This window comes from Centropristis striata, chromosome 5, assembly GCF_030273125.1.
Source record: "Centropristis striata isolate RG_2023a ecotype Rhode Island chromosome 5, C.striata_1.0, whole genome shotgun sequence".
In the NCBI taxonomy this organism is placed as follows: Eukaryota; Metazoa; Chordata; class Actinopteri; order Perciformes; family Serranidae; genus Centropristis; species Centropristis striata.
The window spans coordinates 38,858,170-38,871,762 of NC_081521.1; the positions used below are offsets into that span (position 1 = coordinate 38,858,170).

A 13,593-nucleotide genomic window follows, 5' to 3' on the forward strand; every position below is an offset into this window, starting at 1 on the left:
GGAAACATAACGGTGTATGAACAAGCAGAAGAAATTAAGAAATGATCTGTTTAGGAACATTTCACCACTGATCTGCAAAGAAAACATGTTTTATATTATTGCTTAAAAAAAATATGCAGGACGCCTGAATCCTGAAGGGGTTATGATGGATGTAGGCTTGTTTTTCACAGGTCATCAGGGTGAAATTTCAAGTCAAAGGAGATCTGGCCAAATTTAAACACTAATATCCCAGACTCCTCAAAAGAAAAACAAAAATTACTTAATGGACTTCATTCAGTACACTGTAAAAAATATTTGTAGAAATTTCAGTAAAACACTGTCAAATTGCATCAGGAATGGGGCGTAAAATTAAAAATTGTGTATCACTGTAGTAGACACTTTTAATTACCGTAAATCAAGGAATAGCACAATTTTTACTTTTACTGTCATGAACTGTAGGTAACACACAGTTTTGCTGTAAAAATATAACATTTTCATGTAAAGTTAATGGCGATTTGCCATGATGTGTGAATGAATGACCCAGTTACCTTAAAAATAACGAGAATATTCAGTCTAAATTAGTTTTTGCTGATATTTAAATTTACAGAAGAAAACCCCCTCACTGTATTTTTTACGGTGAAGTTCTGGCAACCACAGCTGCCGGTAATTTACCGTAAATTTAACAATTATTTTTTTACAGTGTACAACAAAAGTGTCAGATTAGTTAAATTCCAAAGGCTGATACCTACCATAACTTTTTGGTGTGTCAGCGGTACTGCTGGTCCTGCAGGTCTGTATCTGGATAATATTGGTTTGGTCTCCAGTGCTTTTCATTAGTGACCGTCCTTGTTTGGGTGGATTTCTTCGGCTAGTTTTCCAACCCCCTCCCCATTTGCCCAAACAGGGTGGTGGCTCTGCAAAAAGCCTCAAATATTCTTAACAAGTCTGTTGATTTCACAGTAAAAATTATGGATTTTGTAATAGTCCACAGGAGTACTTTGCTTAACTTTCATGTCAGTACTCCTGCTTATCCAAACTGGGGGGAGTGCCAACCACCATGTACCGTAGGTCAGTAGTTCTCAACCTTTTTGAGTCGCGACCCCCAATTTAACATGCATGTTGTCCGCGACCCCCACTCATTGAACAGAAAATACACGCACAGTTCAGATCACCCAAAAAAGAAACAAAATGAGCAAAAAAGACTTAAAATGACCACGAAAAGACACAAAATGACCAGAAAAGACACAAAATGACCAGAAAAGACACAAAATGACCAAGAAGACACTAAATGACCAAAAAAGACACAAAATGACCCAAAAAAGACACTAAATGACCCAAAAAAGACACTAAATTACCAAAAAAAGGAAACAAAATGACCAAAAAAGACACAAAATGACAAAAAAAACCCACAAAATGACCAAAAAAAGACACAAAATGACCAAAAAAAGGAAACAAAAGTGACCAAACGACTAAAAACACATTAACACTTTAACACAGTGGAGACAGAGCTGACTTCCAAAATGATTTGGCGACCCCCAGAAATCATCTCGCGACCCCAATTGGGGTCCCGACCCCAAGGTTGAGAATAGCTGCCGTAGGTAATACACTATTGATATGATATGACTATTGATAGGTCCATTATAAAAACCCCACCTAAAAAAATATGAACATTATTTTCTGAGGTCAGCACACTTTAAAAAAATATTGAGTACATGTACAGCGGGCCTCAGGAATTGTTTCCAGGACATCCAACAGCATTAGTAAATACATATACACACAAAACAGCCATTGATTTTTTTTTATTTTTTCTTCAAGGGGAAATGTTATTTTTCTCTTTGTCATAGTCCTCAACTCGTCTTGTCCTTCAACTTTGCAAAAACACTCCCCTTTCAACTCCTCCAACTCAGGGAAAATACAAATAAAACAAAAACAAGTACGGAAGGATTCATCAGGCCTGAGCAAAACACTGTTTCAGTAGTATGGGGGACAACCTTCCTCCCCTCTCCTGGTCTCCCCCCAAAACATCCCAAGAGTTAACAATCAACACAAGTCTATGGACAGCCAATAGAAATAGAATACATACAATGCACATTTTATAAACTCGTGTCCATTCTATAAACTCTTTGCTTATATGAATCTCTCTTCATTGGTCACAGTTCACTTGTTAGTTGGTGATCTCCGTTATATTACTGTCCTCTGGTGCTCCCACCACCATGACCCGAGGCCACATATCATTGCACAGGAGGGGACCAATAAGCACAAGGCTGCGTGAGCTGGCTTTGGTACAAACATGATCAACTGTTGGTCGCCGTCTTTGAGTGTGGCGGAAGAGCTAAATCTGGGCAGATTCTCCCAATTACAAAAGTTGAAGAAAAACCAAGATTGTTGCAATGATGAGAATGTTTACTGGAAATGATTCTCCACGAGCCCTCATCCCTTTCTCCCCGTCCAAACATCAGCAGTCCAGGCACTGTTCCTATTCAGTGTTATTCTATGATTTGTTTTATATTAACTTAAGGCAATCGAACTCAGCTATTAGTACTTCTACTGAGTGAGGGGGAAATACAAGAAATATATGTGTAGGTTTATTAATTCTGTCCTCTTCACATAGTGTAACACCAGGGATTTGTTACTGCTGAGAAGTGAATGTGTAGGAGGGAGAGGTCACCTTCAAGCCGGACTGAGATTTACAATACTGCAGTAGTGGCATAAATAAAATAAAAATAAAAATAAAAAAAAGCACAGTGAATCATCTGTATATGTGTGTTTACTGCTATGCTTATGTGAGCATACACCACTCGGGTTCTGCTGCAAAGGCAGCTAATGGTTATTACTATACATGATCACACCTAGCGCCAGCTGAAATACTGTATTGTACATCAGGACTGAACAGCAGAATTCATTGGCTGCAGTTGATCAGTTGGTACCAGTGAGCTTGAGCTTTACGACTGGCATTTTACAAGAAAGCGTGCTGGTCTTTGATCCTTTTCATTGGAATGGAATCATCATAATAAGCATAATAATTAATCATAATCATCGTAATAATAATAATAATAATAATAACAACATTAAGAATATACAAATGATGGATACAGAAGTGATACAAAATACCCTACGTTAAAACAAACAAAAATGAAAACAAGATACCACAATCAGACATGCTTCAAAGCGGTTATGTTTGGCAAGAAAGCAGTTTTTGTTGTATCATAAAAACCTCACAGTGAAAATAGTTATGCCCCTTCAGGATTACAAAGCACAGTATTCAGTCAAAATCAATATATATTTCTTTCCTTCATCTATTTCTTCTTCTTCATGGAAGAATCAGGCTGTGTTGTACCACTGCGTTGAAATCCGAGGTCCCCCCCCCACCCTCGATGGCTCTGGATCTAAGTTCCTTCATTTCCATTTGCACCAAAAAAATACTTCTCTGAACGGGAAGGAGCAGTCGATGACAATATGCTGTAATGGCCAAAACCAGCTGCACACTGGCCGCTCAAGCTCTAAGGAACCAATCTGACATAAAATGAAAGATGAAGAGGATCCTAATCCCTGCTGGAGGTACTTCTACTCCTCAGAGATAAAAATATAGATTTTAGATATCACCTTCTTATAACATCCTTAGTCGTCTTTAGTCATTTTGTTTAGAGTTTGTGGGCAACATCATAATTTAGAGTTAAAGTCATAAGCTCTTTGCTGCCTGACAGACAGACAAAATAAATTAATTGTACATATTTTATGAAAACAATAAAGCAGCCTGTGCTGCCAGCAGTTGGCCAAAAAGACAGAGGGTTCAGGCCTCCTGCCTAAAAAATAGGCGGTGATCATTGCTGACTTTAGCGAGAACATATCAAACATGTCTTGCCTTGCTTTTAGTAAATACTTTAGTCTTTGGTCAATATATTCCTCCTCAGTTTATACATATATTCATACACACACAAATATGCATGTACATACACACTTATAAACGTGTAATAAACTGGATATTTGTGCACGTATGTATTCACACTTTTTCATAAAGGACCTTTTGCACAAAACATCGAGATCAAAATAAATAATTAATTCAGAAACAAAACATGAGTACCTGTTCATAATTCATGTGAAATTTAAAAAAAAAATTACCGGAAAAAAAACCAAAACAAAGTAAAAATAAAAAGTAGCCTTATGTACAGCGGTAATCTTCTTTTGACACAGGCTAAAAGGCGTTGTTTTAAATAAACAGACTTTGCATCTTTCAAGAAGCCTGAGAGAGAGGCTAGACATGAGAAAAACACGTGTCCTTCAACATGTATGTGAGCCAAAATGGCTGTCAAACGAGAACATTTTCCTCTCATCAAGAACACTTTCCTTTTGAAGTCTTTAAAGTTTTTTTTTCCTCTTTACTTGGGATTCAAGTGATGGCGTCTCTAGTTTTTAGCCATTCGCTCACACTGTGAGTCCTCGCTCAGTGGTGCTGTGTCCCTGCAGTGGGGATCGTCCCGACATCTGCTGCTGCTGCCACGGCTGCTAACTGTTGGGCGGTCCTTCGTTCAGGAAGTAGGTTGTCATTTCCCCTTTACCTTTAACCTTTACCACCCCACGACACTCCAGCACGTACCCTTTATTTGCAAGCACCTGGTAGAGGTCTGTAGTCACCTGAGAGCAGAACAGAAAATATAGATTCATATGAAGCTGCAAACATATTTGACGATCATTGACGTCTTTTCATAGTTTTAAATATGCCCTGTCTTCTTATTTTGAGTTAAACTGCACATGTTTCAGATAATATTATGTCATATTTTTTATCTTTTTATATTTTTTATTTTTAAAAATGCAATTTCAATTTACAATAATATTATGTTACTTCTTTCAGTTTTACTAGGCTAATGTTATGGCCAACTTGTGGCCATTGAGAAGTTGTGATTATTCTTGTGTTCATTCTTGTGTTCATTTTTTGTTTGTTATGTTTGTGTTGATGCCTGTTGTCTTTGTTGTTGTATGTCTGTAAATTGTTGAGTGTTTTGTTTTGTAATGTACTTTAGGACCCCCTCGAAAACGAGAGGATTCCTCTCAAGGGGTTTATCCTACTCAATAAAATTTCTGATGATGATGATGATATTTATCTGATAAGATTAGGATCCAAGATATATTTTTTTAATCATTAATCCAGACCAGGGTTTTGACTGAACCAGAGACTGAGGGGTCCAGTTTTTAGCAGCCTGGACAGCTTATTGTAGTTGTTGAATGAGAGTGAAGCTATTTTTGCATAGCAGAATTTCCTGCATTTTTGCAGGACTGCCTTAAAGAACTCAGAAAATGTATAAAACTAACTCAGAGCATTGTCCAATTCAATGAAATTAGAGCAGGGATGGGCAATTTAAATACTGGAGGGGGCCATAATTTTTCATCAACACTACCACAGGGCCACATATAGGACCATGCACTTAACCAGATATAATGAAACTACAATTTTAAATATGTTTCAGTGCAGTAACTTAACATATTTCATGCTCAAATGCATGTTTAACAGTATAAATAGGAATACAAAAGGTTTGAAGCAAATAAAAAATAACCACTTACTGTGATTTCTTTTTTTCTTCAGTGCAAGAACAGCACTCCAACATTTATGGAAGAAGTAATTTTGTGCATTTTTACACTGCTCTTTTACATTTTCATGTTTTTGGTCATGTTGTGTCTTTTTGTTCATTTTGTGTTTTTTTTGTTCATTTTGTGTTTTTTTTGTTCATTTTGTGTCTTTTTTTTGTTCATTTTGTGTCTTTTTTGGTCATTTTGTGTCTATTTGTTTATCTTGTGTCTATTTGTTTACAGTGCAGTAACTTAACATATTTCATGCTCAAATGCATGTTTAACAGTATAAATAGGAATACAAAAGGTTTGAAGCAAATAAAAAATAACCACTTATTGTGTTTTCTTTTTTTTTTCAGTGCAAGAACAGCAGACCAACATAAATTGCAAGAAGTAATTTTGTGCATTTTTACACATCACTTTTAAGATTTCATGTTCAAATGCATGTAGTTGTACTGAGGGCCACTTCAAGTGAGGGTGCGGGCCGTATACGGCCCCCGGGCCTCCAGTTGCCCATCCCTGAATTAGAGGATTTTTTAATTGTAGGCTACAACGAAGAGCAGAAAGTGCAGAAAGCCCAAAAAGCTAATGTGGCTGAACTTTAACCCATAAGAACCCACGGTGACACGCGTGTAACAAACACTTTAAATGTTCTATAATTTCCCATATACAGCTTTATGCTTCACCTTAACTCATTTAATCCCTTAGCAAGACTGTTTGACTGTGACAGGAAGTGACATCTCCAAAATATGTGTGTGACTGGAAACAGAAATGAGAAAAAGTAGCAAATTAAAAAATTTGTCTTCGAGGCTAAGTTTAAACCCATTTAACAATTCTAATTCTAATCTAAGTACATTTGACCAAATATAAACAAAAAATAATCCTATTCTATTCTGTCACAATTGTGTTGTGGAGATGTAAAGAAAAAGGCAAATTTGTGTTCCTGTAAGCAGAAAAGGTGTCTAGTTTATTTATTTTAAAATGAGAAATATCATACACATAACTTCCACAAACGCCCAATGTAACATATATGTCATATCACAGATCTTTGACATTTAGGGGTTGTATTTTTTTATTAAAACATCATAAATGTGTTCTATGTGGTCCACTTGTTCTGTGGTATATCCCCCATAATTTTCCGTTAAGGACAACTGGGTCTGGGTTCTTATGGGTTAATGGTTGTCACATGACACCTACCTGTATGCAGTCAGGTACACCTGTGCTGTCCATACGACTGGCCACGTTGACTGTGTTTCCCCAAATATCGTACTGAGGCTTCCGCGCACCGATAACCCCTGCTACCACTGGTCCAATGTTCAGACCTGGGGATTTAAGACAAAAACATTTCGCTGCATCAACGAAGCTGCTCATATAAGCAGTTTATCAGAAAACTTTCCAAACATTTAAATCTTATAGTGCCATACACTCAGTCGGGTCAGTCCAGGAACATTGGGCTGATCTGTTGAACATGCTGAGGCGCAGGCAGCAAACAAACAACCTATGTTACACTATGTTTTATATGGATAGGTGTGTGTATATTTGTGTGTAAGGGTGTGTGTATATATGTCGATATGTATTTTCTTATATATATATATTTTTGTATATGTATGTATGTGTGTATGTGTATATTTATGTATGTCTTATTTTTTATTTTATTTTTTTTAATTTTATGTTATTTTATTTTTATTTTTTTTAATTATTTTATTTTATATATATTTTATGTATGGGTGTGTGTATGTGTATAATTATGTATGTCTTATTTTTTTTTTTTTTTTTTTTTTTTAAATTTTATGTTATTTTTTATTTTTTTTTTTTTATTATTTTATTCTATATATATTTTATGTATGGGTGTGTGTATATATATATTTTTTTATTATTAATATTTTTTTTCTACACACTGTTGTTTTAACTGATCTGGTGTATTAACCTATTAATACACCGATGTAAGGGTCTCTGGGGGAGTGGAATGGGTGTTGGGTTTTATAAGAAAATGAAAATATCGTTAGCCTCATAGCATATTTGCCTAAGTCATATTTGAGCGTTTTCGGAAAACAAGAAAAAAAACGATACATACATCACACTGGTCTTTTTTTGGAATGAACACAGAGTAATTCTGCTCACTGAACGCTTTTCCTGAAAATATGAACAGGTTCACTGCAAAAACTCAAAATCTTACCAAGAATACTGATCTTATATCTTATCAAAATGTCTTATTTCTAGTCAAAACAAATCTCTTTACACTAAAAACTAAAAAGCGTTTTGCTAGCGTTTACATCACTTCATCATACCTTGTCACAGAAATGAAAAGTGTTCTGATAGGCTGAGAACATAGGCAATAAGGCAGAAAGATGCAGCAGTGGTAGTAGAGTAAAGTTAGTCAGAAATCTCAATTTGGCCAAAAAATGACTTAGGCAATTATGCTATGAGGCTAACGATATGTCTCTTCGATTGTACTGTTTACTGCAACTGTGAATCAATAAAAATATATAAAAAATAAATAAATAAAAACATTTAAATCTTACCTATCTTCATCTGGAAGTTGTTGAAGGAATGCTCGTTGATATACTTCATCTGCTCCCTCAGCCTCATGGCGTAGTCGGCCAGTGCAAGAATATGTGAGCGGCCCTCCTTGTCGTAGGTGGAGTCATTGAGACCGGAGGCCGCCATGTAGGTGGAGCCGATGGTCTTGATCTTCTCTAGCTGCCTGTATTTCTCTTCACTGATGATCTGTGAACATATTGAAATTGTAAACTGCTGTTAGAGGTCTTTCAATCAAATCAATAACAAAAGACAGACTGGGATCATGGAGTTTCTATCAATAAATTAGTTCTCTACTGGATTACTGTGTTACAAAATAGCAGCAATTAATGAAAAAAATGGAGAAACATTCTGGAGAAAATCATCAGTACATTTTATTTAAAGAAGCCATTAAAACCACTTAATATTATTTTAGGTATTATTCCATCCGAAATTGAGAAGGAAGGAGATAAAAATCTGTATACAGTGATACGTATAGCTGCATTAAAACAGATCACACGAAATTGGTAGGACGTTAATTCACCATGCATCAACAAATGGAAAATAACAGTAGATCAGATTAAGGAAATGGAAAGAATCACCTACAAATTAAGAAACAGAGAAGAAGAATTTAAAAGAAACTGGAGTAAATGGTAATGGAAATAAATGGAGTGGAAAACTAGAATGGTGCATGGAGTGTTGAAGGAGGTTTTTTTTGCTGTGATTTTGTTTTTTCTTTTTCTTCTCTTTCTTTTCCTTAATGAAAGAATTCATTGAATAAGCAAACAATTAAAAATGAATATCTTATTTATTTATTCTTTTGGCATTGCCTCTTGTAGAAAATGCACACATGTGGCAGGATGAATTGAATATGTGATGAAGCTGTTAATATTTGTAATTTCATAACCTGCAATAAAGTAATAAAAAAAATTAATGAAAAAATGATGTGTGGTAAACAACTTCATTATTACTGTGGAAGTGAAATTCTGTGACATTTTATGATTTACAATGACTTTCTGCCATATCATCTGATGTTTTCTGTGTTTCCCTGGAAGTAAGAGCAACTACCTTGAATAAAATTACAGATTTCTCTTGGTGTGAATATTTGAGAACACAACTAAACTAAATAATACAATTTTGATGCGGAAATGTCACATATTATACCTTGAAAAAAGGTAAAAGGGAAAATGCACTGAACTTTACAAAAAAAAGTTTACCTCATCAAAGTCAGCAATGATCTCGTTGAGCAGCCGGAGACACTCCACGCCCTCGTTGTTCGCCTCCAGCTCCACGTAGAACTCAGAGAAATTGCTAATGGAGGCGAACATGACGGCCACACACTCACAGGACTGGTAATATAGCTCGTCGTTACGCCGCTCACGTGCCAAAAAGTGAGCGGCAACGTCCTTAGGCAGAATATTATGGAGGAGGCGACGATTGTAGGCTTGCAGTTCCTCCATCTCCTCCTTCTCCTCTGTGGCCTGGGAGAGAAGGTTTCTTTATTAGATATATAAATAGTTCATTTGTGAATGCTGTGATAAAATGTCTGGCAGGGTGGAGGTGTAGACCAAGGTTATTATAGTTAACGAAAACTAACGAAATAACGAAAAACTAGACTCTTGAGTATGAGCAAATAATAAAAATAACCATTTAGGGGTTCCGGGGGCATATTTGAATGACATTTTGTAAAGGAGTATAAAGGTTCTTGTATGTTTTATTTAAGGTATCTTATTTTGACAGTCTTCTTGTAAGTTCTGTGGTGGATTCTGTTAACACACCGTGCTCTTATTTTGAAAGCTGCATGTGTTTAGCGACAGGGAGTAAGAAGCTTTAGTAACTTTAATTGTTAGCCTTACGCCACTACATCAAGAAGTAGGAATGTTGCCAATATCATGATATGCATTTTTTTTAACCATAAAAAAAATATACCGATATTATTGTGAACAATATGATATGGCACACCCCTAGTAGGTACAACACTGACTATAGAGAAGTACCACGTGAAACCCCACTTTAAAAAAATTAAACTATCCCTTTAATCACAGCAGTCATTCTGAACCCGTTGTCTTTAGCGTCTTTAGAGGGATCCAAGGTTATTATAGTTAACGAAAACTAACGAAATAACGAAAACTAGAATTGAAAAAACATTTTCGTTAACTGAAATAAAAATAAAAACTAGAGTTTTTTAAAAAGCGATAACTAACTGAAACTGTCTACACTCCAACCAAAATTCAAAACAGTTAATAACCTTATTGGGGCTGAGATGATAAACCAAAGGAAATAAAGGCAAAATGTATTATGACCACTTTGAATCTGGCACCCAACACATAGCCCATTACAAAAAAACTAAAACTAACACAAAAACTAATAAAAACTAAACTAAAACTAAGCATTTTCAAAAAATAAAAACTAAACTAAAACTAGAAAACTCACTCTAAAAACTAACTAAAACTAACTGAATTTGAAAATAAAAATTCACAACGAAATTAAAACTAAAACTAATGAAAAATCCAAAACTATTATAACCTTGGTGTAGACACGACTGCAGATATTCTATTAATAAACTGAGAGACAGCTCAATCATCTTCATCAGCTTTTGCAGCTTGTGAAGAACTTCACATGGTCACATGATGCCATCTAGTGGACGCTGCACATACCTGTAATTTCCACAGGAAGTCGAGGCGTGCAGTGGATTCGACCTGCTGGGCGTGCAGGTACAGTGCCAGGACAAAGACTGTGAGGATCACTGGAGTCATCACCCTCAGGGACACTTTGGTCACAACAAATGGGCTGCAAAGAGACGGACACATGGTCACATTACACACACAATTTACACTATTTTTTGGGGGCATTTTGTAGCTTTTTTTTATTGACAGGAGAGATATAGAGAGTGAAACTTTTTGAGACTGTGGAACAAGCTCAATATGGAGCTGAAGCAATGTCCAAACATGAAACAGTTTAAAACGAGGTACAGAGACACTATTTTCCAGAGGTACATGTTGGGTAGTACCAAGTGTTATGAGGATACTGTGTTTATTTATTTTCATATTTTTACACTGGCTGTCATTTTGTGTTGTTGTTCTTTTCCTTGTGTTGTTGTTTCTTCTCCTTTCATATGTATGTGTGCGTGTGTTTGGGTATGCATCCAAATGTGGGCGCGTGTATTTATGTATGTATGTATAATTTCGCTGTATAGGTAAATTATATTTATGTTTATGTAATACAAGACATGTTTAGACAAGGATGTTAACTTGTCATATTTAAGGAGAGGTGGTGGGAGTTTATAAGTTTTACTTCTTCTCACTCCTTTTCGAATATGTATTCTGTCATGTTAAATGTTTTGTCTGACTCTTTTTTTATTTTATTATTATTTGTTTTCATATTCGAAATAAACTTAAATCAAATCAAAATTCAAAAGGGGGAGACAGAGGGGAAGACATGCGGGAAAGGGCTCCGAGCCGGATTCGAACCCGGGCCTCCCGCTTACGAGGACTGGGCCTCTGTGGTATGCGCAGAATAGGAGATTTTTTAAAAAAAGCTTCAGAAGTGACACTGAATGTATGAATGAATGAATGTCTTACCACTGGTTTGTAGTTTCATTGAAACTGGACCTAAAAGGTAAAACATAAAAATAACATTAAGGTCAATACAAATAAAGTAAATCATTTATTTTATCAGAAGTGTTTTTTTAAATTATGAATGCAAACTTAAATTCTTACCATTGAGCACTAGTTTCATTTAAATCACTAAAAAGGAAAGAAATAACATTAGAACAAATAATGAAACACATAAGACTGTGACATAATTATAACTCAAATATATATTCAAAGTGATATATGCTTCAATACATGGCAGAAGTGGGGACAATGACCCCAAATGATACTTTAGTTTTGATTCCAAAACAATGCTTTTTTGATACCTTAGTTGGGGGAATATTAACATGTTAAAATGTTGTTTTCACTGCTGAAAAACCTTTTTAAAATCAAGTCTCCTAAAGTTTGAAATGTCTGGTGATTTAAATCAGGAAATGTCTGATCTAAAAAAAAAAAAAAAAAAAAAGGACCAAGCATTCAATGCCAACTTTGAATACCCTTGATATCTACTTCTAATGGCACGAATAACTCACTGGTACCAGTTTGGTACAGCAGAGAAAAAAAACAAATGCATAGGGATACGTTCCTTTTCACTTATTGACTTACACTACTGGTCAAAAGTTTTAGAACACACCAACTTTTCCAGAATTTCAATTGAAAATGATGCAGTTTAATGTCTCAGTGTACTCTGAAATTAATGCACATTTGCAACATTTAAAATTCTTTATTGAGCATGATAGTGTTTTGAAAGTAAAAAAAAGATTCAAAATCACATTTTATGTTGGACTAAAGGACTAAAAAAAGACACAAAATGACCAAAAAAGACACAAAATGACTAAAAAAAGACACAAAATGACCAAAAAAGACACAAAATGACACAAAATGACTTACAAAGACATGAAAACAATTAAAAAATGGACAAAATAGCCCAAGACTCCATAGAGTTAAGTTGTTAACCCACTTCTTGTTCCCTGAAAAAGGCCTACTTGTATAATTCTGAAATGTACATTATTTTTCAGTTTTGGTTAAGCTTACCTTTTTTTATTTACCTCTGGCAGTTCACCACTTACCTTTGTGCCCTTTCAAGCTGTTCATTTGACTTGAACTGCTTGAATTTCAATAAAAAACTGGAAAAATTGGGGTGTTCTAAAACTTTTGACCGGTAGTGTACTTAATTACTGAGGTAACATTTTGACCACTGGTGACTTTGGTAAACTATTTTCATAAGAAAAAAATTGCAAAACTCTTCTGTATTACACTGTATGAACACTAAACTAACACTTTTCCAAATTGTAACAGGTTGAAAAGCTGAAAATCATAAATATACAATATAAAATTGTAAATACATTGAATAATTTTTACAAGGATGATTATTTTCATTACATTTATTTTTATATATTTATCCATTTGCAAACCGTACAACGTTGGACCAACACCGACACAACTCTCTTTCAGTCTTCCATCTCTGCCTTTTAATTTGCGATCGTCATAGTGTGAGTGACTCACCCGCCAATAAGCTTGTTGCACGACCTCAGCAACAGTTTTTTTTTTTTTTTACTTTGGTTACGTGCATCTATGTATTCTGTGTGCAACTGTGTGAATCTCCACAAAAAGTGTTACAGCCCTAATAGCCAGTCAGGTATTCAAGGTAAAAGGTAAAAATACTGAGTAGGATTGAATACCTAGACCTACATTCACGAAAAAAAGCTGCCTATTTTTATATATCGTCACATTGTTAAAATAATTGCCTTTTTGTCAAAATTGTTTTTTTTGCCTAAATCATCTCCTCATAGCCACCTATGGTAAAATCGCCTCCATCCTCAGTTGATCAGATCATGTGATTTTACCCCTTTAAGATAATGGCCTATGTCAAGTGTGTGACTTAAGCGGATTTATTATGCCTAAGTCAAAATAAAATGTGACTTAGGCAATTTTTTAAACA

General features: G+C 35.2%; 1 protein-coding gene across 1 annotated transcript in view; it reads right to left on the bottom strand.

The window, feature by feature from the left end:
* Positions 1-1,762: 1,762 nt before the first annotated feature.
* LOC131971402 (adenylate cyclase type 6-like) overlaps positions 1,763-13,593 on the bottom strand; it is a 62,856-nt gene continuing 51,025 nt past the window's right edge. The window contains exons 18-24 of the mRNA XM_059332830.1: positions 11,778-11,804; positions 11,640-11,669; positions 10,716-10,848; positions 9,276-9,539; positions 8,064-8,268; positions 6,739-6,863; positions 1,763-4,611 (exon numbers count right to left, since the gene is read on the bottom strand). Of these exons, the coding sequence (XP_059188813.1) occupies positions 4,483-4,611; positions 6,739-6,863; positions 8,064-8,268; positions 9,276-9,539; positions 10,716-10,848; positions 11,640-11,669; positions 11,778-11,804 (913 nt within the window). The 3' untranslated portion in view covers positions 1,763-4,482. The remainder of the gene's footprint in view (positions 4,612-6,738; positions 6,864-8,063; positions 8,269-9,275; positions 9,540-10,715; positions 10,849-11,639; positions 11,670-11,777; positions 11,805-13,593) is intronic.